Source organism: Wolffia australiana, chromosome 6, assembly GCF_029677425.1.
Source record: "Wolffia australiana isolate 7733 chromosome 6, ASM2967742v1".
Taxonomy (NCBI): domain Eukaryota; kingdom Viridiplantae; phylum Streptophyta; class Magnoliopsida; order Alismatales; family Araceae; genus Wolffia; species Wolffia australiana.
In genome coordinates this window covers 3050331-3077471 of record NC_135840.1, presented here as the reverse complement: position 1 = coordinate 3077471, position 27141 = coordinate 3050331, and the positions used below count along the sequence as shown (strand labels likewise).

General features: G+C 38.3%; 1 protein-coding gene across 2 annotated transcripts; it reads right to left on the bottom strand.

The window, feature by feature from the left end:
* Nucleotides 1–1764: 1764 nt before the first annotated feature.
* On the bottom strand, nucleotides 1765–16410 carry PUR7 (purin 7). Of its 2 annotated transcripts, XM_078576817.1 has the most exons (12): nucleotides 16062–16410; nucleotides 15887–15988; nucleotides 15174–15303; nucleotides 13943–14035; nucleotides 13767–13855; nucleotides 13104–13184; nucleotides 7672–7761; nucleotides 2924–3013; nucleotides 2556–2606; nucleotides 2434–2480; nucleotides 2074–2131; nucleotides 1765–1971 (listed from the first exon to the last, which is right to left on the bottom strand). In XM_078576817.1, the coding sequence occupies exons 1-12, from the start codon at nucleotides 16365–16367 to the stop codon at nucleotides 1915–1917; spliced, it is 1194 nt and encodes a 397-aa protein (XP_078432943.1). In that variant the 5' UTR covers nucleotides 16368–16410; the 3' UTR covers nucleotides 1765–1914. The 2 variants fall into 2 exon arrangements, with proteins under 2 accessions (XP_078432943.1, XP_078432944.1); XM_078576818.1 differs by lacking the exon at nucleotides 7672–7761.
* Between the last annotated feature and the right edge of the window lie 10731 nt (nucleotides 16411–27141).

Below are 27141 nucleotides of genomic sequence, written 5' to 3'. Positions count from 1 at the left end.
AAACATGAGAAAACGTCTTGAAAGAGATAAATATTTATTCATAGTTTAGAAGGGTATTTATTGATTTTCGATTCATTGGTATTTTCATCAAGACTAGTTTATAATTGGTTAAAATTTTCTCAAAAAATTAGTATATTTATATTCTAATGGTTAGGAATGTTAAACTTGTGCACCCATGGGAGGAGAGACATTCCCCTATAAATACGCTATATTTATCTATCTAACCATAAGATATTTTCTACTTTCCCTTATCAGACCTTTAGTATTTTATATATGTAGCTTGATACAGATGCAAAAAAAAATTGTAGAACAGTTTAAAACATAAAACACCAGCTAATATATTTAATTATGCGCAGGCATGAGCAAGATACTAGCACTCGAGTAGTGGAGGCAATAAGGGAAGCACATGAAACTCAACATAGACTCTAGTGTTTTAATTTTTAAATCCATCATTGGGTTGTTTGATATATTTCAGACCATACAGAGTATTCTGAAGTTGAAATGGAATAATAGGAATAAGGAAATAATAAGTGGGAGAAGCTTAATAGGATATTCAATGTTTCTGAAAATTTTATTAACGTACTAAATTTTTTAAGACTTTTCTTATAATGCCAGACAATGAAGAAATTAATAAAAAGAGTTACAAATCAATAGTTTACCTTATCTAAAACATTGAAATCATTAATATTAGACTAATTAAATATTCAGACAACATTAAATAAAGGGAAGATTTTATATGGGTATAACATTATGAAGACAATTGGGGAATTTTATTTTTGATAAATTGTAGCATTATTCCTCTGGAATGCAGGTTAGAGATACAAAATTTATCAAATCTGTGGGGTCAAATAAAGTGTTTTAAATTTTGGTATGTTTAGTGTGGATTGGAAATGTACACATTGAGAGAAAAATACAGCTAATGAGTGTTATTTTGTCATTGTTTTACCTAACTAAAGATAAAATTCTTAACAATCCATCTTGAATCCATTTTTTCATATTTTTTTGGTTCTCTGATCTGAGGGTTAACAAGTCAAGTTTTTATTCCTTTAGACCATTTCTTCTTATTTATCATGCCTGAATTTACTAATACATATTTCCCTCTCCTAAATCAAATCAATAATTTAAAGAACCAAGTTCCCTGTGGATATAACCCTTTACCTCTACTGACTATAAACTGGGGAAGTGAAAAATAGTATGTTTATCAAATTTGTCCGACTTTATCAAGTCTTAATATGGGTTAATTTAGATTACACCGATTACCTAAAGCGTTTTTCTTTTAAATGGAGGAATGCACAATGTACCTTTCCATTCTTCATCTATCGTTGAAACAAAGGTTTCCATTTTCAAGAACTCAATGGACACATGTTTTCTAATGTGAGGAGGTACCAATTCCTTGGATGTCCTTGTATTTTCCAGCTGGCCAGACAAGGGGAATCAAATAGCATCATTCCATACATTAAAGATTGTTTCGTTAAAAAAAATAAATGATTCCTCCTCTTTGCATCTTAAAACTCCAATTTCTTTCCCCTATTTCTGACTCACTTTGTTTTTGTCTTCATCGTCATTCGGGTGGATAATCTCAGCTATAAGTCTTCATTGGCATAAGCTGTGCAGATATTATAGAAATAATTTGAAATAACTTCTACCTAAATTATCAAAGTTGCCAAAAGTTATTCCCAAGTGTGGAAGAATTTGTACAGATAAATTTGAAGTGTTTTCATATTCCAAAAACACCATATTATCTCAATTTAACCATCGATAAAACATGTGCCAATATATTTTTTAAGAACTATTAGATTGAACTAGAATACCTTCACCGCAGGATACTTCTCATAATTTTATGTCAAAAAATAACGAGTTAACTTCAAATCATCCAATATTTTGATTTCCCCATGGAACAAAAAATATGTATGCTCACAGGGAACTCAGTGCTCTGGCCACATTCCTTGTGATCCTATCATGTATTGTCTCCTACAAAAGATCATTCGAGGAAACAGTTTCAGTTTTCCTTCGTAAAATTCACTTAAAAATTAACCTCTGTGACACGAAAAATACGCAGAGATGGGAAAATACCTCGGACGAAGCGATCAGAAACCTAGAGTTTGTAATAGTTTCATAGAGGAAAATGTATCTGCCACAGAAAACAAACATAAGTTGGTATCATAATATTTATTCGTTTTTATTCACTCCGAAATATGGTACTAGCGATGAAATCAAGATCCCAGATCAAATGAAGAAGAAACTAGAAATAGTTTCTGTAGAAACCACCATTTTGTACTTGGAAGCAGACCATGGTTAGCAAAAAAGTAGAACTGCTATAAAAAATCTTGACTTTATGTTTATCTAAAATTATGTCTGGATTCATCCATTGCAGGCCTTTAAAAGTGTAATGGACCAAAATAGAAGAAATGCAGGCGCGAAGAAAGTCCTTACCGCCAGGAAAGTTCACATATAAGTTCTTCGGGAGCATCAGGTAGAACCTGCAATTTTACCATACCATTCATTAAAATGGTACCCTAATATAAAAACAGGCCCAAAAGAGTTAACCAAAGCACCTTGTCTTCATAAGGGTTGCAATGGTCCCTAAACCATAGCCTCAGGAACTCCTGAAATGTACCCCCGCAGGATCACGAGATTGTTGGAGAATAATTTATGAAGTCAAGAAGTAAATGATATGAACCTTAGTTGACCTATTACTGGGCTGGTCCGAGAACGACATATTATCTATATGGTCATTAAGTCTAGGGTGTTTACATAGGGTCATGTGGAAGAAAATAGTTGAGAGATCCTCCCTTGAACTCACAGGCGTCAATACCTATATTCTATTTTTTCGATAGATTCCCAATCAGGGTTCTTATCAGTATACAGATAGATGTAGAACGCCACAAAATGAAATAAAAGATATAGAATTCAAATGTCATACCTTATCAACATTTTCAGGCTCGAGACCATTGGCGAACCGTTCTTCATAGGAATCAGCAATCCAATACCGACTAGAATCCGGAGTATGCACCTGAGAAGAAATAATGGAAATCTTTAATTATGTCTTTTATCACTATCAAGTACAGTAATTCAAAAAATTCATGTCTTTCGAGCTCCCGCTAAATGGCACAGAATAATGGACAGAATACGAATCTGAAGAGTGATCAAAGAATTTAGATTGTCCGTTAGTATATTGGTTTTCTCACAAAAGAGGCAAAGCAAAGGATGCTATTGAAAGAAAGATGCTAGACAAAATAGTATTTTCAAAAGAACGGGAATACAATGAGGTTTATTTTTAGGAACCTTGATATATAGGCTCCTAGAGAGGAAATGGGAAGAAGAAGGGTCTAGAAGAGGAGGCAGGGAATACGCGGGGATGAGTCTGAAGTTTTGGCAAAATAGACGCGATTATAAGGAAGGGAATGGACCAAAAGATAAAGAACGAGGGATTGAGTCAAGAATTTCTTCAATGTTGGCTGCCTCCTTATAGGGCCAAATGACCTATTTAAAGGGAAACACCGACACAAAGGAAATGAGGAAAATGCCACTTATTTTGCTTCAGCTCCATAGATACCCCTGCGGGTATAGGATAATATCATCCTAAGAAAGTCCTTCACAATAATCTGTAAGAGATGTTGAATAGAACAACCCTTTAGTAGCAGGGTGAGTGACCAAGTCCAACCTGTACTTGACATTGGAATTAATTACCCACCTTTAGTACAAGAGATCTAGAATCTGATGCAACTTTGACAACTCTGTTAAGAGAAAGAAATAAAACAAGAACTCCATATTCACACACAGTACTTGGATACTGCCTCAATGTCTCTACTTGGAGATACAATCTATCACAGTTGATATGGATCTCCCTCCTGAAGGAGTGCTCCCACTTGCTGACTGAATACGGCCTCCTGCTACCAGAAGAAGTTCCCACCATGAGCTCCCACATTCAACCAACCAGCCCTCTCCAAGGCGTACGGAATCATCAATACCCCTTTTTTAAGAAACAAGAGCTCAATATTCACGTACCATACTCGGATACCCCTCCTCTGTCTTTATTGATAGCCCTTATTCAAACCCTCTTTCCTCGGCAAAAGACATGGGAGTTTATTCCGCTAGGTTAGTACCTGTTACAGCACTTGCTGACCTGCTTCCCCTTATGCTCGCCTACTTTTCATGCAATGCCCTTCTTCTTACAGTACCATAACAGCATCAAACAACAAAGAGCTGGGATGGCACATGGAATCCCTGCTTGGTCAACACCCTGTCCAACTAAAGAGTGGAGGAATATATGAAGATGCAGCCGACCCTAATCCACCTATGTCCACTGAGAGGGACACAGGAGGAACGGGGGTGGATAGGCATGTCAAAATGGTTGGAGCAAAAAATCCCCCTCAAGGTCGGCTGCTCCGTCAACAAAGACTAGTGACTAAAGTTGACAGGAAGAGGTGGCTCCCAGAAGCCTCAGCAGAGTGCGGTATGTGCACGAGGGCTGAAGAACACTGCGCCCGTGTCTTCTTTAAACGCTCATTCGCCTGAGCTGCGTGAACCCACCAGCCAACCACAGAATGGATGTTGCCTCAGAGGAGGCCTTCTGTACAGGTTGGTGCACTCAGGAGGCGAGAGGGGCATGGTCCACCCTTCGCGGTGCTCTGGGCAATATGGCTACACAGGAACAAGGTCATCTAGAACAGACGGGAAGTATCAATGGACACTGTTGTACAAGCAGTGGCGAGTATGGTATGGGCAGCCCTTTAAGCTTTATTTGTACCTAACGCTTCTGTGTGATCTCCTCTATCTTTCTTCAAGAAATTTTTTTTTGACCCATTTGTATGACTTTACAAAATAGAGTCAGCACTTATAAAACCAACTGAAACAGACTCCACGTTTAAGAAATGAGATTCCCTTGACTCTGAAGCTGATGAGGGAAGAACAACCATTCCTTTTTTTCTGAAATATCGTTCCTCCGCCGATGCCTGAACGCCATTCCTGGTTTGACTGTTCCAATGAAATCCTGGACGATGGTGCTTTCGGCAAGTGAAAAAAAACAGTCTTGAAAATAGGTTTTCCTTCATTCCAAAGATGACCCCTTTCAATACGCTTGTAAATCATGCTGTACAGGATGGATATTAAAGGGTTTACTGTTGGGCACTAGTGATCTTGAACTTATGCCCAACGTGATAGTCCCTTATAACCAACTGACCTTCACAAGGGCCCCAATTAAAAGAAGTAAAAATATGATATAATTAAGATAAAACCAAGAAGTAGGAATGATGAGAAGTGTTTCAGTAGAGAAAACTTTTCAACCAGATCCCCCCCACAGTAGAGTTTGTTGATGGGCGTGAAGCTGTCAAATGTAAGATTGGGCAAACCTAGTGTTAGTGTTGGGAAATAGGTGGTGTGGCCTATTAGGTCCACTAGACCTTAGCCCACTAAGGGTTCCTTCTCTTAATCCCACATTGATAAATCTATAATACTCTCTCTCTCAGCTCTATATAAGGGCATGTATCCCTTCCTTTCTAAGTAACAAAGTTCTATCCATTTTATCTTCTTCAACAGTTAGCATTTGAGTGCTCACCACTGTGTTAACATCTAAGCCTGATTCCAGGATGCTAATCCTCTTCTTAAAATTTATGGATGATGTTGATCTCAAACACACCCCCCTCCCCACAACATCTGCTAGTGGCCTATACACGGCCCAGATGCATGTGCTGTTTTTGGGATCTGAACCTGCAACCTTGGCTCTAATACCATGTTAGAATTTGAGCGCTTACCACGGTGCTACAATATTATAGCTGATAGCAAGAGCATCACTTCTCTTCTTAGCGTTTAGGCAAGATGTTTATCTCCAACACCTAGTTTGTTGTTTGAAGGAAATCAAAACTATATTTACCCTTGTGAATTCAACACCAAAAAAGATGGGTATTTTTTCCTCATTCAATTCCCAGTTTGATGCTTTATGCACCCAACATCTCCAGGGACCGCAGTAGTTGGAATTCTCTTTGAAGTAGAATTCAAATTTTATTCTTGGAAACTACGAACATCTACATGAACACAACCACTCATCCCAGTGTCTCTGTGCTTTTCTTCATATTCCTTTTCATTTTTATGCAACTTTTACTGGGCATAAGTAAATGGGCCTATTTCAGATCCTTTAATAAGTTTATGAGTTACTCATAATGGGCCTTTATGTACCTGGCATTTTAACCGGTGTCTCACTATACTATGTATGTGATAAAATCCTTACTAGAATTTATCTGAGAAAAAGTTGCAAAAGAGAGAGGAAAGCATGTGTTCCAAAATTGGCTTCCAACCACATACAAGGGGGAAACCCTACTCTATTTAAGGAGTGTCCTTACAACATTCAAGAATCATCATTACCTGAAGTCGCCAAGGCATGGGCTGGAGCCAGGAGAGCCTCCCTTTCTAGAGGAGCAGAGGGTGATTATTCTCCTTCCTCTCTCTGTCCATCTTATGAACTATCCATCCCTTCCCTGTTCATCTCTACCTTTTTGGACTTGATCATGTGGAGATTCTTACTACCGGATTTTTCATATAATATTGGATCTCTTTTCCAGATACCAATCGGAGCAATATCAATATTGTTGGATTCAAAAGCTTACCAACTGAGCTAAAAGCTATAGCTAATCGCAAGGGCACTACTTTCCATCTTTAAGCAGGACGTTGTACTTCACCACTCCCCCACAACACCTGCTGCTTGCCTATTTATGACCCAAGTGTACAATGAGTTGATTCTGGGATTTTGATAAGAACCTCGAGGACAAGCTGGTTTTTGAAAGGGGGAGTATTGATACGATCCTCTACCCCCAAGTATATCTTAGGCATTTTAGCCCATTAGGGGAACTTAAGTCATCTGACGTTTAGGGTAGACTGCTTCCTTTTCTTATAAATATGTGCAGCCCTCCCTTGAGGAGGACAGTCAAGACTTAAGGTAAGATCGGTCTCTTGGCTCACTATCTCGATCCGCCTGTCTCAGTCCCATCCCCTTGACCGTCCAGCAATCCTCTATACCCGTGATTGTCTCACCGGATCTTCAGCCGTCTCCCCTCCAACCCGATTCATACCCTTAGTGTTCGGTTCTCTTCTTGTTGCCGATGATCCCCATTCCCGTGATTGTCAACCCTTCACTGTGTCATCAGGCGGCTCCTCCCTTGTCGATCCCTGCCTCCTCCTTTCAACCCCTCCTATCATTCCCGTTTCTACTCTCCAACCCCGGGAACTCCTACATTGCCTCACCCTCTTCTTCCCTCCAGATACAAACTTAGATCGAGGTTCTTATCAGATTTGAACCCACCTGGCTCTGATACCATGCTCGATTCAAGCGCTATCCACCTGTGCGAAAAACTATAGCTCATAGCAAGGGTGCTACTTTTCATCTTTACGCAAGATGTTGTACTTCACCAAGTATGAAGTGAGGTACTTTCTCAAGAACCCAGGGGCTTACAGATACCATGTTTGATAAATTCTACGAATTGAAAATTTTGACACTTGAAAGGTGAAAATATGATTAAACAAGATGAAGACGACAAAAAAGGTAAACATTGTGAATGAGAGTATCATGTCCTGTCAAAGTTAATAGAAGATATTGAATTGAAGCACTAGATGTGTACTTATCTACATAAAAACAGAAAGAAATCATGTGCAACCAATCGAGGCAAATATGGAACTGACCTCATCAATTAAGAGAATGGAGCCATCAGAGGCCTTTCCAAATTCGTATTTTGTATCAACGAGCACAAGTCCATGATCCAATGCGACTTTCTAGAGATACAGAAAATAACATGGTCGATAAGAACCGAGATATATCAATCAGATGCATCTTCCTAACCACCCTATTGAGAGACTAAAGAGCAGGACCTTTTAGGCGGCACTTTTTGCAGTTTCTTGCTAAGTAACAAAAACGGCATTGTACTCCAGCATAGAAAAATAAAATCTACCATTTGGTGGATGTTAGAGTTCCGATAGATCTAACAACTGAGAGTGTATTTCACAGATAAAGTTCTCAATACGGATACTCGTTCCACAATAATATTGCAAAGGACGGAATGCCAAAAGAATGACAATGCGGAGAGGAGGAGGAGAATAAGAAGAGATCAAAGAGGGATAACAGGACGCGCATATCTGTGACGATCAGATCTGGGATCTGACTAGGGCGGCCGGATCGGCATCAGCTACGGAGGATCTCCGAACGACTTCTTGAAGAATGACTCTCTGTATCCCCCTCACCAAGTCTTGTTCTTTATTTATAGCTTTCTCCCGCCAGCTTCAAACCATCTTTTCCCGCCCATTATTCAAAACTCGCACGTGTGGTTCAGACCGCACGTGTGGAGCTATCAGCTTTCCTTCTCTTGGAGTTATATGTCCTCAGAAGATGTTTATCATTACTCCCCTTGCTGAAGACCAATTGGTCCCCAATTGGAAAGCTTGGAAATTGACGTTGAATAGTGGTGATGTCTTCCCATGTAGCCTCATAATTTGGCAAGTTCTTCCATTTCACCAAAACTTGCATTCCGTCTCTGTTGAATCGATAAGATGGGATGCAATCTGGGAAGACCATTGCTTGATTTGGGTCGCATAATTCATGAAGTCTTCTGAATTGTGGCTTGTTTCGAAGAATCTCTTGAGGATGCAAGTTGGAGGTATCCCCATATGGGCGAAATGCGGGGTCTGATTGCAAGGTATAAGTTCTGTTCTCCCATAACACCTTTAGTGTTAGAAGATCCAAGGACCACGTCAAACCTGCCCAGAGAGAGTGGAAAAAAATCTTGTACAATATCCATCCCTTGCAAGTAAAGATTCACATTGAGGCACACCCCTTGTGATGATCTCAAATATCCGTCTCCCAGCAGCACATCAAATCTGGGTCCATTTATGATCGGTATTTCTAAGGAGCAGAGAATAGCAGGGTTGATGAAATTATGGGTGGCCCCCCATCTATCAACACCACCACATTTGATCCCTTAATGGATCCCCATAATTTGAGAGCTCCTGTGGTTGTGTGCCTCTGAGTTTGTCTCAAGTTAACTCTTGCCAAAAATAAGGCTCCTTCTGTGATAGGTTCCTCAGCGGTTTGCATGAGGTCTTCATCTTCTATTGGATCGTTGACCCCAGAATTTTCATCGCCTTCTCTTACCAGGATCAGATTTAAATTTTTTCTACATCGGTGTCCTGGAACAAACTTGTCGTTGCAGTAGTAACAAAGCCCTTTGTCTTTCCTCTGTTGGAACTCTGAGTCAGTGATTCTTAAATCTCTTCTGCGCCCGGACCTGACATTCTGCACTGTCCTCTGACTGGTCTGGCCTTGAAAAACTGGCGGCGCTGAGTTGTAAATAATCGGCTTGTTTTGAGTAGATGAATTGAAGTGTGATCTTGAAGTAGGAATAGTAGTTGATCTTTGAACCGAATGTACTTCCTGATTTAACTCTGAATAAGGAGGTACGGATTGCCAAGCTCTGTACAGAATTCCCAAGTCAGCTTCTGCCTTGAGCGAGAGATCCATAATCTCTCTTAATCCAAAGGGTCTGTAGCGCAGCACCTCGGTGCGGATTTCTGGTAGCAATCCCCGAAGATATTCACTTTCCTTGATTTCTGGAGCCACTAATGGCAATTGTATGATAATTTCTTCGAATTCAGTACGGTATTCACTAACAGAAGATTTTTGTTGGACTTCAAAAAGTTAGCAAGTAGAACATGAACAGCTAAGGCATACCTGCCTTCGAAATGATCCTTGAATTCCATCCAAGAAGTCATGCCAAAGTTTTCCTCTGTATGTATGAACCATGTCCGTGCTGAATTAGCCATGTGTAAGGCTATTAGATGGAGCTTATCATGCTCTGCCATTGGATGTAGCCTAAAGAATCTCTCGACGCACTTCAACCAAGCTTCGGGTTGATATCCTGAAAAAACAGGAAGGTCTCCCCTTTTGTAATGACAGTCGAAGTCAGTTCTCCTTTCTTGTGGATTAGTTGGAGCTTTGGTGTGAGAAGTGGGACCATCAATAACCGGGGACTTGTTCTTGAGCTGAGCTGTCATATTTGCCATTTCTTGCATGAGATGCTCTAACACATTGTTGACTCTGCTTTGGTTAGCTTCAACCTTTGTAACTAAGGCCTCAAGCTTATCCTCAAGATTTGCCATAATAAACAAGGAATCGATAGCTCAGAAATGTATCACAATGATGCAGTCCTTTAAAAAATATACATAACTGGTTGACCTTCGCATTATTAATTCTCAGAATCAAGGCTCTGATACCAAATTGTTAGAGTTCCGATAGATCTAACAACTGAGTGTATTTCACAGATAAAGTTCTCAATACGGATACTCGTTCCACAATAATATTGCAAAGGATGGAATGCCAAAAGAACGACAATGCGGAGAGGAGGAGAATAAGAAGAGATCAAAGAGGGATAACAGGACGAGCGTATCTGCGACGATCAGATCTGGGATCTGACTAGGGCGGCCGGATCGGCATCAGCTACGGAGAATCTCCGAACAACTTCTTGAAGAATGACTCTCTGTGTCCCCTTCGCCAAGTCTTGTTCTTTATTTATAGCTTTCTCCCGCCAGATTCAAACCATCTTTTTCCGGCCATTATTCAAAACTCGCACATGTGGTTCAGACCGCACGTGTGGAGCTATCAGCTCTCCTTCTCTTGGAGTTATATGTCTTCAGAAGATGTTTATCAGTGGAATACTTTTCTTTTGGGCATTACTCATAGTTACAGGTCTAGAACGGATCAAAATGCCTTAAAATCTTCAGATCATATACCCAGCACCCAAATCATGCGTACTTTTCATTATATTCATATTATACTTTATGCTTCTAGATTGAGGACGCTGATCAGATAAAAAAAGGCTCAAAAGATAAATGGAAACTGTCAAATAACAATCATCAAAGGGCAAGTATCAGCCCTGGAAGGCTTTCTGAGGCTCCAAAATAACTAAATTAGCCAGGAAACTGAAACAAATATGAGACACACGAACAAAACCAGGAAAGCATGAAAAATAAAGACTAAGCATGAAACTGGGCATTTTCCTCGAAGAGTTTGATGAATGAATCATTAAACTACTAAAAATGACATTAGACGACACCCAGGCGGCTTAGCAGCATATTAAGATATTAGCTAGCAGAGATTTTCACATGACAGTTATGCCTTGTGTGGGTTTTGAAACTACCATCTAAGTTGCACGAAAAAACTCAGAACTTCCATCTATGTTGGCATTAATCCCCAATAAAAACTGTAAAGAAAACTCCAGTACAGAAGTCTGATACTACTCGGTGTGAATATAAAAAAAAACAGAAGCCAAATATGGAAGTCCAAGATACTTGTCAAATGCAGTTCTATGGAGAAGACAATCGAGATCCAAGATAGGAGACCAATAAGAGAAATAGGATTTGTGTTCCAGAATAACTGGCGAAAGTTGTGCCAGACCTCTTGCTCTTCTGGTGCAAGAGAACTCATGCGCTCCAACGTGTCCCCCCATCGACTTTATGAAGCAGTCCCAGCACAGGAACAGTTGCAAAGCTTGGCCTTGAATCCAAAAGAGTCTGGTTGGTTCTGCAAGAGGAAGCAGAGTTCTAGGTCCACATAACCAGAAACTTTAACACTCAAGTCTACAAGGGGAGTCCCTGAATCCACGAGGACAAGAGAACTCTCTCCTTCCTGGTAAGAGGTTCTCTTGTGCTCATGGATTTGGGGACTCCCCTTTTAGACTCGACGGTTGAAGTTTCTGGTACGGTGGCCTTACAAGTCTGTTGCTCCTCTGGTGCAAGAGAGCTCCTGTGCTCCAACCTGTTACGGCAGCAACCTTATGAAGCAGTTGCAGTGCAGGAACAGTTGCAAAGCTGTTTAGGAGGCAACGTGCAGGGGCGTTGGGAGGTGGCGCAGCAGGGGGTGGGGGGAGGGGCACAGGCGCTGGAGGTGGCACGGGGGGCACACCAGGAGAGCCACCGCTGGAGAGAGCACCGGGAGGCTGATACTGGATAGGGGATCGCTGATGAGGGGGAGAAAGAGAGTGGACGTCAAGGATGGAGGCGGTACATCAGAGGCGGCAGCGGTGACAGTAGAAACCCTAGGGCTCTGATACCATGTTGACACGGAGAACAAGAAACCCTAGAATTGAAGAAATAAAGGGAAGATTACGAGTGTTTATATGGATTTATTCTTCATAGAATCTAAATTACCTGAGTTTAAGGTAGAACTATGGGAGGAAGAGAAAAGTTTTGGAGCAATTTCAGAATCGGAGGGATGAACTGGAGCTGTTAGCACAGTTTAATCAAATCCTTTCAGCACAAATTGATTCAATCAGAAATTTGAAGACTCTGGATCTTCTTGGCGACGGGCATTCTATTGCAGGCTCTGTGCCATCCTGTGCTGGGGTGGAGTTGAGTCAGCTGAGGGGAGGGCTATCACAAACCCTAGGCTTTGCCACCCTCCTATATTTGGGATGAGTCACCCCATTGACCCAGTCCCAAATTCCTAGCTGTCACAAGCAAAGCCCAAAAGGGCCAGCCAAAATTTGACCCCTTGGACCAGACTGGGAACCATCTGTGGCCACCCAGGATCTGGCTCACGTTGTACTCAGCACTTCGGCTTACAGTCCAGCCACAGTTCAACCATGGTCCAGACAGGGTTCAGCCTGCAGCTCAGCGCAGGTCCAGGATGCAATCCAGGTTCAGCCCAGCCCTTGGTTTTGCTAAGACCCACCCTGTTACAACCAGCCCAACACGGGTTCACATGACCCTGTTACAACCAGCCTGTGGGCATACACAATGCATGTTACAACAATAATATAGTTTAGACAGCCATCAAAGTGGTGCACTTGAGAAAGTTTAACTATCTAGTCTAACAGAGATGGCAAGTAGTCAATGATTTGCCAATGAAACAGACCCTTGTCCCTGCGTAGTACCTGTCCATCGTGGGCAAGTTTTAAGCCAAAGAATCAATTTTAACATCCCAGAGCTACTATCGTGCTGTCCCATTCAGCTAAGAAGATCACCCCACCACCACCCTTAGACTTGGCCAGTTTGATGCATTATTCGTCTCAAATATGGCCTCCGTAGATGAAATTTGATCTAAAAACACATGAAGTTCATCGCATTACCTGTCCAAATGCAAAGAGTCGCAGGGCCTTGCTGCTTGCTTCCTCGAACTCCTCTTGTGTCATTAACCCCAACTCAATGATCTGATCAGTGATCATGTGTTAGATCTTTGCCGTTAGGAAGCACAAACGAATGAACACTGAAAAAAAACAGCGTTTGAGCTTGGGTCAAGAGAAAAAATAATAGCATTGCAAATCCTCGATAAGATGGACCCATAATTGTCTCCAAAATGAATTTAAGACTAAAAATGTAGTTTTTTTCTGAAAAAAGGACTAAAAATGTATTAATATAAAAAAAATTAGAGACACATCAACGTAATAGCATAAATGTGTTATTTCGTGAAAATGAAATAACAACAAACGACTTTACTATCATTGATATTGCGTGGACATTCAAAACAAGAAATATCCCACATCAATGAATGGAATACAGAACAGTTACATTTTTCGTAACATATAATTATTATTTCTGAAAAATATTTACATTTAAATAAAGAATAAATTCAAATCATATTTCCAAAGAATAAATGTTATTATTAGCAGATTCTCCCCAGGACCATACGCAATCAAAAAAAAGTCAGGTACTTCACAAGACATCTTGTCGCAAACCCAATCAAGTCGAATCTAATGCAAATTTGGTATGTAAGATAGTTGTAAAAAATAGACCTCTTTAGGAGTCACAGGGACATCATGATCAATGGCTTTAGTTGTTGGAGTGAGAATGTTTGTAGGTAGCTTCTGATTTTTCACCATGCCTAAAAATGTTATGGATCATCAAGCAAGTGTATCCAGAGAGATGACCTATGATCATACGAAGAATGGAACAGGATGTAAGATCTTACCTTCAGAGAGAATGTTGCCGCAATAATTTCTGATGCCTTTATTGTATACAGTCCATAATGATGTATCAGTACTCCCAGTTACGAATCCCCTCACTGAAAACAATTAAAGACCATAATTATGGGCCCAAGAAATGATGGGAAATAAAAAACAAGTGAGAGGTCTAAACCACAATTTACCAATGCCTCACAATGATAACGAATATCCAGGAAATGAAGATAAAACAAAACCATTAAAAGGAGGAATTTCATGAATACAAGCACGTTACTTCAACATGAAATGCAAATACCGTTTACAAATAGAAAAATTATTACATGTCAGTACAATTATTACATGTCAGTAAAATTATTACATGACAAACATAGAGCCAAGGTAACCGTGACTAGATACCAAGGAGGTTGACAAGAAATTTATAGTGGTGACTGCAGAAATCCAAACAATGAGTAAGTTTGTATTCCATTTTGGATTATTTCTATGTTTTTGTGTTATGTCCATTGTAAGAAGACCACAAGTCATAAGTGGCCCACAACAGGTTAAAGTCCTTTCTGAATCACTTGTTTCACGCGTGTGGAATAAGTGACATAAGTCAAACGGGCCTTGAACCTCTTTCTAAAAAGCCAGAATATGACTGGCTGAGTGGTATAAGAATTTGAGAGTTTTTTGTGTTTTCTTCTGTGTGTCTAACCCTAACAAAAAAGGTGGCTGGCAGCGGCAGGAAGGAGTAAGACAAATCAAGAAGTGACACAAAGGATACTGACTAAATCATTCTATCAAAAAGACGTACAAAGCATCCATCTGACACAATCCCCTATCTTAAGAACTGAAAGTTCTACAACAAAATTAACTTCGTAAGACCTTCTAAAAAATCAATAAAAATGCACTCATTTCCATTCTTTCAGATGACAACGCCCCGTCAATCTTTTCATCTCCCTGAGTTACATGTTCTGCATAACAGCTGATCATGTACCTTTTCAGCAGTTTTACGTCCTAGATACTGAAACGGATTGCTACCGTCTTTGTAGTCAAGTCCCAAGGGAGAAGAGGAGATGAGGAAGTAAGATAGGGGAGAGCCCTTCTGCAAAATTGAATCTCTAAATTCACAAGAGGCCAGATTGCAATGTATAACAGGATCCCAGAGAGATAATTGGATGAGGTGTTTCAATTTAGTAAAATGATAAAAAAATTCTAGAATTAGCATAGAGGTACAAAAGAAATGAAAAAGTGCAGCCCCACCAACAAATTCAACCGGAAAAACAGTGCATTTCCTGGCAATTGTGACGTTCGGGTCGGGGGTACAAACTACAGCATTGGGAGTAATATCCTGAGTCTTATTAAACCACCACTGACTTGTCTGATTTAGAACCTGAAATAACCAAGTTCAATTAATCCAAAAGAACAAAAGTAGATCACTAATATGAGGCTAATGTGTGTTTACCAGGTACACTTTCTTTAGATCAATATTATTCCATATTTGATTGGAAAAAAGTTCAACAACAGAAAATGGAGAGGAGAACAGTGAGATCAAGGACCAAAAGGCACGTGTCCCATAAATCCTATCCCAGCAAAACCGGACTACGTTTCTTCACAAATTGGATAAGAATCTGGTATGAAACCATGTCTTACTGACCTGACAGAAACACAAATCTTCTCAGACCTTTAAAATTTTTAATTTTGAAGACAAGGGATACACGGATAACCTAAGATGATGAAATATCATGTTCTACAACTTTAGATGGCATTAATTGAATTCATAGCATTCTACGGGAACATTTAGAGGATGAATAATCGTGTTCTACATCCGTAGATGGCATGAATTGACTTTTTGACTCCATGAACACATATGAATCTCTGGAGAAAAAATCTCCGAATTGAGAAAGAAAATTATTTGTTTTTTTTGAAAGAAAAGTAGGGCTGACCACCCGGAAACCGGTGAAAGAAAATTATACCTGCCCTTTAAAGGGAATCGAGGCCAAGATCCTGTCAAACGCACTCTGCCTGTCTGTGGTCACCAAAACTAGATACTCACCAGCTTCATATACATCCCTCACCTATTCCACAAACGATCAAGTCAACGAATGACAAAAAAATCTTCAGAAAAATTGCAAAACTCGACAAACCCACCTTGCCCCGGGACTTGGAGCTCAAACCAGGCACAGAGAAATCAAGCTGAGTCTCAGTCAGACAATTGGAAAGAGAACTCTGCGCCAAGCGGAGGACCTCCTCCCTGTATGCGGCGTCCTCCTGAAGAGCTTGTCTTGAGGAAGACGACCTCGGAGAGACCGCCTTTGGCGCTATTACCGACTGGCGAGCGTCCAAGGTGCGATTTTGCGACATGGGTATTCTTCCCCCGAAGCGGAGAGGAGAGGCCTTGAACAGGACGATAGTGGGTTGCCTCGCTATAGAGGATTTCACTGTGCTAGCTGCCATAGCTTTCTCTCCCCCTGAGCTGAGCCCACTTCTATGTTGAAAAAACCTTGAACATTGCTCTTTTATAGCTAGGGAGTAAGCCTGTAAGTTAGTCAAAATCAAAGACAATGTCAAGTGGATATTCAAAGGCAAAGTAAAAGTCAAAACTCAATGTCAAATGGTAAAACTATAAGTTTGGCCATGTTGGTTTGCTGATCAATCACTGATATTTAAACACCCCCTCCTCCCTTTTTTTTTGAAACCCACCTATCTTCTTTAGTGGTCAGATGAGGCTCCCTGGTTGATCTGCCTTGATATTTGAGTAGCTTCTAATCTTTATAAGTTGGTTTGGTGTTGATTCTGATCACTTGACCTCTGTTTGACCAATTTTAACCATCATGTTTTATTGGACTTGTGTTTCTCTTGTTTTATACCCTGCCAACAGTGCACCATTTTTTCTTCAGTTGAAATCAAGTCCCTGGTGGACTACCCCACGTTGAAGTTAGAGAATCTTGAATCCCTCCTCTTGATGTCATTCCTTGTACAGTTTGGCACTACTCCAGGCTTATGGAGCCTCCTGGCATGCTTTACGATGCTTATTCTTACTCTGAGTATTCATTTGGGAAAACAATAATGATAGTAGGAGTTCAGTCCCTCCATGGTCCTAGCTAATATGCACTATGCATGCCACTACAGGACTTCCCAAGATGTCACCCATTGTAGACAGCAACTGGAGCATCATGCTTAACCTTGGAGTTCCTTCTAATATCCACTATGGCAAGCCAAGCATATCTATCTGTACATCTGTCTATTCATAGATTATTGATCCGTCTACCAATGTCAAAGACAAAGTGAATTTCAGAAATAAATGTTAGAAAGTAAGCCTATAGTGTTTGTTGGTTGTTTTGTAGATCTATAAACCCATTTATTAATATATCATCATATATTAAGTAATGATTTTAATGATGAATAAAAGTCAAAACTCATTGTCATAAGGTAAAACTACAGTTTTTGTATTGCTGGTTGTATGGTAGACTTATACACCCTTCTGCTAATCTATCATCCATCCATGTACCACACGTCTGTATATACATTCATTGTCCATCCATGCACTATTCTACTTGAATTTATAAAATAATACATATCATCCTTCAGTCCATGCATCTATCATAATAATTAAGTCATGTTAAATGGAAAATATAAGCCTTAATATTTATTTTTTTAACTCAAAAAAATTGATCATCTTAATGAACATGGAAGCTCTAATATTCAAAATCCTTCACTTGGAACTTTTCACTTTATAGTCCATGATGACCACACAAGCCCAAAATTAGAACATCATGAAGATTGATGCAGTTTATGGGGTTAAGCTTCCTTTTCTACTTCATAATCCCTTGTCATGGGGATAAAATAATAGGCAGATTAGGATTGACAAGATTAAGGAAAAGAGTATAATTATGTGGAATATACATATGGGAATCCTGAGATGTAAGAAAAATGGTTGATAATATTTGTAGAGATAGATGAGAATAAAGAAAAATAGAGTATTGGAATATAATCGGGAGAGATGGAAATAGATGATGAATTACAACAGTGAGGACGGAGATAGGTGAGCCGAGTGAAGATGATATAAGGGCTTTCTTTATAGTATGAGTCGTAGTAAATGAATAAAATTATCACAAGCAATTTATTTCACATATGTAATTTGAGATAATGGAAGAGATATATCAGAAGTGAGAGATGGAGAATGCTAGCTACTCTTCCTCTCTCTCTAATGGGAAAAGTATTTTTATAAAACTACAAAGTTTTCTGTTTTTCATAAAATAGATAAATATAGAACATACACAAAATTTATAATATATTATATTCAGTCCACTTTGGTCAGAACAAAGGTTGGGACCCAAACCACAATACTTGGGACCCATACCATAAAAGTCTGACTGGTGGTCTGTCTGATTGTCTATCTTATTAAATGATCCAACCTAATTTCGATCTTACTGTCTTGTTTCCTACTTATATACCCCACCGAACATCTTAATATCATTGAATTATCAAATCTTGACTTTATTCTGCTGTTAATGGTAACTTTACCAGAGTAAAAGGACGAGATGAATGTAAAAAGAAATAAGTAACTAATAATTGATCCATTAAAATTGGCACCACCAAATATTTCTAATTAAGATCATAAAATTAATGTCCAGAGAAATCACCATTATGTTAATGACATGTGTATTCAGATATTTTTATGTCTTAACTGTGCTTATATGCACTTTGAATAGACAAATAATGCTCCAGCTTTCTGGAAATAACATGTTAATAAAGCAGTAGGCATTTTGGACATTCAACATGAAAATTACTGCTATCAGTTTTTATTGAGTTATATATTGAAGCCAAGATGATTTATTTGGCCTGAAAACTGGTCCATAATTGTTTACCATTGTTGGAGTTTATATGCTAAACATAACCCAATATTGTAGAAACTGATTTCGAAAACTCCATTTCCACCATGTAGCAGGTCATGGAGGAATATGAATTTCTCTAAAACACATCTCAATCATTCAGGGATTTTTTTCTCCAATAAAAACCTCTTCAAATGATTTTTGATGAAAAGTGAAATACTTATTAACGAACTTGGAAATATCCCCAAACATAGTTGGGAATACTTCCAGTTGTTCTATTTATATCTAATATGAAAAATATTAATTACTTGCTTACCCTTCTTCCATGAGTAATTGATTTATTTATTTGAGAAAAAATCCATTCTCTAAAACCTGGAGTAAAGTGACCTTTCTATGGTCTCAACTTGCTGGCATAGCCTTACTAATTTTATTACTAGATGAATGATTCCATTCCAAACCTTATAAATAATCCAAAACATCAATTCTGTTCATGACATTCATCCTTTCAATTGGAGAATAGAGTATTAAGAAATTTTGGGGTGATTGGGTCATTCATGACTAAGTCATAAGTATGAGTATCAACCATCTCACTCATTCAAATTGCCCATTTTTCTAAAAATATATTAATTTGTGTAGGAAATGTTAATCCCAATGAAATTAAAATTCAAATACAATTTTTTTGACCCATTGACTCTCTCATCAAATGTTACATATATTAGGTAATCAAAATACATACATTAAGTGCTCAATTAGGCAATATAAGCCCAATTAAATTACAAGGTCTCACTAGAAGTAGACCTAAGAAAGATATCTCTTCTAATTATTGAGACATGATTCAGATTAATATATTTTAAAGTTCATCTAAACACATTCAGGTATTTTCAACCAAATACCTTGACCTTAAATCTTCAACTCTAACTTGGGCTTATACAATGAAATGCATTGGCCTTGGATCTCCAGCGCCTACAATTATCTCAAAATGAACTAAAAACATAAATAATCACTTCCATCTAGGTGTGTTTTATCCATTTGAAAAAAATATAACCATTTTTAGGAAACATTAGAAAAAAATAGTCAAAGAAGTATTGGAGGAAGATTAAGCCAATTCAATCTATTGGAAAAAAATGTCTAAGATTTCAAGAGCATGATATGGATGTGAATTTGAATTTGTTGGGGAAGTAGTATATTCAGATGTAGGTAAATAAGAATTTATATGTCATACAGACCTGAAGGTTAAAGGAAATTTAAATAAAAAAGATCCCATTTACCTACATCATAATGTACTACTGCCCCAATAAATTGAAATTCCTATCAATATCACGTTCTTGAAATCATGATTTATGTGATACAAACAGTCAATGTGGAGGGAATTTCTCCTTCATATAAAGAGGTAACTTTAAACATTCTCGTCAACTTCATTATATGGGCTTAAGGGTAAATCATTTCATTATGATTAATACTGATTCAATTATAAGCACATTTACTTCCCCACTTAAACAGGAGGAACACACTCATATTGCACACTCTTGACTTTATTGGTAGAAAATGTGGATCATATCCTTCTTGATAATTTTCAAGATTGGTTATGGGAAATATATGTTTTCATTTTTATCCCTATCCGCCATAGAAAATTAAAGTTTTTGTCAACATATCATCATCTCTGCTAACTCCATTTGTGTTCATTGAACTTGATCACATATCATCCCAAATTATGTGGCACACTATTCCACTTATAATCCATCTTTAAATGATAATTATCAGGACGTACCTACAGGTTTGCATGAAATATCGATAAAAATCTGATTCATATTATTTCACTACTCAACCTCTAACATGCATTATAATTTATATTTATTAAAAAATTATAGACTTACACCACTTGACTTCCTTAATTTCAAGCAATTATTTTTTCATACTTTTCTTGGAATTAATATGAATGTAAGAATTCATGAGGATTAATGGAATAAAATTAGAGAAAAGGGAAAACCCAGATGTTGACCCAAACCCGATGAAGATACCCATTATCTATATGATTTTAGGTCCATAAGGCTGAGTGTCATGTGGTCAAATTTGGAGCTAAGAACAATACTCAGATTGAATGTGTTGAACGTAAGTCTCTTAGCAACTACTTGAGGTTGCTTAGGGTTTAGGAGGTCGAGCTAGGCCAGTAACTGAATACCGAGACATTTTATTACCACATGAGTAAAAATACATTGGTGAACGTAGCCATTACATTGGGCACAAGGCCAATATAGGAATGTAGAGATAGAGCGCCACTTGCACCGTTGAGTAGTTGCACTCCAGCGCCTTGAGGCCCACAACACAACACATATGCTTGCCAACACTAATGATTCAAGCCTGCCCCCATGTTGGGCATGGTGTGCTTGTGGGCTATGGCTTTTGAGTTGTCTACTGGTCAGTCATACCACTTGCCTCAACATCCATCCACCACACCACCATGCTCAAAGCCCAACCTTGACGCTCCACGCCCATCCAACACCCATGCTGCCATCTCTATTTCTTTGGTCCTCATTAGGGCCGCCGTGCTTGACACCCCCAGGCTTGGCGCATGTGCTCCGCAGCACCCTCCCTAGGGACATGCCAAGTGCTCTGCAACTGTCTTAGTGCTTCGTGCACCACAGCCACATCCGCTGCGGCATTTTGATAATCCCAAAATTAGGGTTTAAAACTGGTCGTTGGTATTTTGAGATTTCAATAAAAATACAAACGTGTACTCACTTAGTAATCTTACCTAGCGATGAGTACATATTGTCTCCACATAAAATGATAATTAAGGATTTAATGTTATTAATATGGTGATTATTTGACATAGGAAGAGATACAAACTAATAAAAAATCAAGTGATGAAAATATACGAGGCGAGATAGTGATATTAAGTAAAGGAGAGTAGTTAGTTGATAGTGATAATTCAGGTTTGAGAAGAGCGAGTGAACGTGAGAGTGAAATGATGATGACATGAAGAGTGACAGGAATGGGGTAGAGAACGAGTTGAATATGATAATTAACGAGTAAGTTAGCTGTACGATGATGATATGGAGGCGGTAAGATGTGATGTGGAGAATCTGTAGAGGTGATGGAATGGTGAGAAATGTACTTAAAGAGAACTAAGTCGCCCACGATATCGAGAAAGAGCAATGTAAGGCGAAGTGCTTACCATAGATCCTTATGTTCCGATAAAATCACGAGTTAGGAGTGTAAGTAAGCTTCCCCTCTTCTCTGTTGCTTCTCACCACACACCGAGGGCACCAAGAACACACATGATGGATCTAAAAAACTCAATATCTTTCAATCATCCCACATGAGTAGGAATCAAGTTTAAGTAGATGATGTTGGAAAAATCCTTAAAAATTTGATTAAATCCATAAAAATCAGAATATTAATCTAAAATAGGTTTAGTCACTTAAAGGTTGATAACACATATTTATATTTGTGTTAATGCATAGAAGTGTAATTTTCTCATGATTAACTCCATAATATACATGTTATCACGTCCGCACGCCTTAGCCCCTTAGCAAAATATGGCCCCACCGCCCACGAGTAGTACCCTGCAGGCCTCGACAGTTTGTGAAAGCGGCAAACCTTGATTTGACGCACATGCACGCCAATGAGCACACACTATATAGGTGTTGACTTCAAAGATCAGGGGCAAACACCAGCACCCATGGTTTTTTTGGTGGTCACACGACAAACTTGGCTTCCTATCTCAAGTCTAAGTATATACGGTTTCCCCTTGGGCAAGTCTGCCCCTGCACTCTGCCCAGTTAGCTTCCAGGCCTCATCACACGAGTGCCACATACTTTGGGGCCTTAAAATGAGTAAAAGAATGCAAAATTTTAGGATTTAAATGAAAATAGGAACATGGATGTCAGGATCATATTTACTTTAATTCCCATTTCTCAGATGTAAAACTCACTTTTCAATAATGTTTTTTAGGGCCTATCGATGTATATGCTCATGTATAGAGTGTAGTAGAAGAAGATTGTGTAGTTTCCCTAGGAGTGAAGGAGTCTAAGTAGCATGCACGCCAATGAGCACAAGCACTATATAGGTGTTGGCTTCAAAGATCAGGGGCAAACACCAGCACCCATGGTTTTTTTGGTGGTCACACGACAAACTTGGCTTCCTATCTCAAGTCTAAGTATATATGGTTTCCCCTTGGGCAAGTCTTCCGCTGCGCTCTGCCTAGTTAGCTTCCAGGCCTCATCACATGAGTGCCACATACTTTGGGGTCTCAGAATGTGTAAGAGAATGGCACATTTTAAGAATTGAATGAAAATAGGAACCACTCATTGCGAAATTCGTTGGGGTTTGTGCACAAACACTTCTTGGAAAATCCAGAGCCATATCTCCTTTGTTATTAGTTTTAATTCAAAATCCACAAGTAGCCAGTGTATCCATCATAAAAAACCACTCATTACACCTACTTCTGCTGCTAGAAATCACTTATCCACACATCTTTGCCTCTGTATTATTTCTATCTGTCATTTTTTTTTCACTTGAAAATGCCTCATCTCCATTATTGAAGAATAAAAATGCCAAAGAACATATTAAAGCAGTATATTGCAACCTCTAGTGATCATCTCTCAAACCATCATCTTGCCAATTCCTACGTCGTGGATGCTAAAGAACATACTCAGAAATTTCTAAAACTTAGCAATGTATGGGGTCTGTATATATTTTCCTTGCACTAGCTCTCTACATGATTCATTCTTCTTTATCTTCTTTATCATGATCAACTATTCTTCCTTCTTTCTCCTCTAGCTCTTTCAAGATCTTCAATCTTCTGAAGCCTCGACTACATGAAGGCCCGGTTTCAAACACTATCCACCCTGCACGACTCCTTTTAGTGTATGTTACGGCTATGCCCTTTTGGCCACTTCGTCATTGCTCCCTCAACCACTGCTTCTATGTGTGCTTGCTAGTATCACTACGGCTTCCATGTGAAAAAATTCTAGGCTAAGACCTATCACCACCAATTGAAACCATAGGCCTGTTATTTTTTTTGGTGATCACATCAGATATGAAATCCCATAGTAATTAGGAGATTTTTATAATAGAAAAGAATATGTAACATTTATAAAATTTTGACTTTTGAGTTGTGAAAACTTTGTTATAGTAATTTATTATTTTAATACATTTTTTCCCTTTGCATTCGCCCCATAATTATCATATACTCGTGAGGACAGTTATAAAGTTGCTGCAAAATATTCATTTCACACAAATTTTTTTCATTAAATCACCTAAAACTCTAAATTCATCTATCCTAGTCCCCTTAAACCCCATTCATAATTTTATAAAGCCAAAAAATAAAAAGACTTCCCATCCCCTTATAAATCATTTTTGCTATTATTTTTATGGCTCCGCCACCCTTATGTAGAGGGATAATGATGTCATAATTTAGATTTTCATATGTATCACTAAGGTTTAGAACTTTAGAAAAGAGATACGATGAACCGAGAGTTGCCGAAATTTGTATAAATACCGATGTCATCAACTTCTTTCAAATCCATTCCACAGATTGATTTGTACCTTGTTGGATATATCCACATTTTTATAGAAATGTGATAAATAATTAATAGCCAAGAAAATAGAAAAAAATTATTTCAAATATTTTTCATTCAATTTAAATTCAATATCATATAAAAAATTATGTGACGAGTGGATATATATTTCAGGGTGTATTTTCAGGTAATAACAAAGAATGGTTTGTAGATACCATGTATAAAGAAGAAGATGTGATGCACTGAGAAACAATTGAGATCATAGGGTAGAGACCTAGTGGCAACATTTTCAATCAGGATTTCTCTATACATAAAATCATCACGTATTGAAAATTATTGAGTGCCATTGGCTAAAATTGCATTTAGCTGTCAGTTGATACCATTTCTGAATCTTTTTTTCATATCATTCATTAATATGATTTTTATATTTCTCATAGTTCTTAAGTGTGTCTGTGAGGTCAAGATCAACTTTAAATATTATCGATTTTCATGTTGCATGATTATGTAGGTACTAATCAGATGGGATCTCCCAATCCAAAACTTATCTATGAGCCACACTGATCTTACACCTGATCTGGTATGCTTCAATATTCAGAGTGGCTCTCAGCATCAGTCTTTCCTAGGGGTTAGTTTTTTTATCAGATATTACTATCTAAACTCTAGATTAATTTGGAAAATAAATAAAAAACCATAACAACTAAACATGACCTCTTTGACTTCTAGAGGGTCAAATTTTTTCGGAACAGCCATGGGGAAATATTATAAGTAAATGAAAAAAAAGAAGCCTATATATAATATAATGATGACAGTGGAAATATGTCATAGCTAATCCGAAAAATAACAAAAATACCACAGAAATGAGTAAAGACCAGCCTCACTAATGGATGTTCAACCAATCTATTCTAATACTCAATCAAATTGTTGGAAAAGGGATATAATGGTTAAATCATGGAAAAAATAACTTATGTGAATAATCTTGAGACCTACTATTGAGATAAAGTTTTGGAAAATGATGATACATTGATATGTGATTAAATAAATAATAATTAATGCACCTAGACTCATCAAATAACTTCATCAATTAGTGATGAACAAATGTCATATCCACGGAGAACATATAATAGAGATTAATACTTTTGAAGATGGTAATGAGGGGATGAGAGGAGATACTTCATAAAATAATAAATGCAGATAAATGAGAAGGATGAGAAGTAAGGATAAATCTATAAGGTAATTAGTGTATATAGTTGGACATGGTTAGATGTGCACGATGAGTAAATGGATGGATGACAAGTACGGATGGATGTAAATGGATGGATGATGTGGGGATAAATCTAACTTGAATCAACAATGAACACAATGATGGCTTGCTCCTTTTAGAGGAGGGCAACTTCCATAGTATCATCAGAGAATTAGACTCACAATTTTGGGTTGATTGGCTCTGTGTAGGCTCATGCTCCCAATGATGTCTCCAGAGAGTATGGTAGGAGGTCATGCGGTGTTGCGCATGCCTGACTAGCATTTGTCACTAGGTGCGAGAGGGGAACCAAATGGCGGATGCATTGCCAACTATGCGGTAAGCTCTCGCAACCCTTCATTCTATATTTCATGCCAAGATCTTCCTCGGGAGGCCCGCGGCTGCCATTGTGTCGAGAGACTCAGCCCAACATCTCTCCACACACACCGCGCCCTCGCGCCCGATGGTCCTTGTGAGTGGCGAATTACGTTGAGCACTAGAGGGGGGCCTACATGGCATCTAGCCTAAATGTTGTACCCTTCGCGCACCTCTACAATGATACCTGATGATGGCATGAGGACTGCACATCCTCCATGCATCACCGACTATGAGGGACAAGAATGAGCTGTAGGCACCTGAGGTCTCCTCTACGACCTGTAATGGTATCACTGTTGTATATTTTTTTCTTCGCGTCATGGACGTGGGCGAGTAGGTTCATTGTGTAATTGGGATATTTATGCTTGCTCCATGCCTATAAACTCTTATAAACACTCCACCTTAAATATATAAAACCCCCTTGGGTGGTGTCTAAGGCACGGCGTGATCAGTCTAAGAGCACAACCTTTGGGTTGGTCGTACCCAACACCATATTTTAGCCCAAAAAAAATAAACACAAAGAAAACTTGACTACTAATGCAGGAGCAATACTAGGATGCTTTTTACATCAATCAAGGGGTCTATTTATATATCCAACTGTAATGATGGAAATAGGAGGGACTAAACAAAGCTATGCTCACAATTTAAGTCTGAAAATCCTTTGGGATAATTGGATATCATAATTTGAAGTCGAATCATTTTCAACTCTCTATTTTTCTCACCAACTTTCTCCTTCCAAATTGCATGAGTGTTATGAAAATTTCAAAAATCTGGCAAAAGTCATAAAATGCATTAGATAATTCAAGAAATAGATTTGATTAAAAAATATTCAAAACATATTTTGACTTAAAAATATCTTCACATTTAATGAAAACATTCTAAAAAATATGTCTCAACTCAGAAATTATTTTCTTCATGGATATGATGTCAGGAAATTTTTTAAAAATACCCCAAATTCAATATAAATCATCATATGATTCTAAAAATTGAATTAATAATTTTAATGTTTATCACATACTTATATAATCATTTTAATGAAAATAAACATATAAAAATCTTAAGATAATCCCTTAATAGTGTGTTATCACCTAACAGTAAACAATTGTGGTAGTAGTATGTTTGCCAATATATAAGTACTCAAATAATATAATTAAAAGATAACATTTTTTATCATTTTGATGAAAATGTTTTTTTTAAAAGAAAAGAAAGAGAAGGATCCAAATGAGACCTAACTGGGAATAACAAGAATAATAATTTTTTAA

Bases quoted from the DNA above. Each gene is read 5' to 3' on its own strand.
- PUR7 (XM_078576817.1), bottom strand. From the start codon at position 16,367: ATGGCAGCTAGCACAGTGAAATCCTCTATAGCGAGGCAACCCACTATC. The intron at 14,036-15,173 runs GTGGGGCTGCAC...AATTGTTTTCAG, and splicing joins TTTTCCGGTTGAATTTGTTG to TGAGGGGATTCGTAACTGGG. The intron at 2,481-2,555 runs GTGCTTTGGTTA...GTAAAATTGCAG, and splicing joins GCAACCCTTATGAAGACAAG to GTTCTACCTGATGCTCCCGA.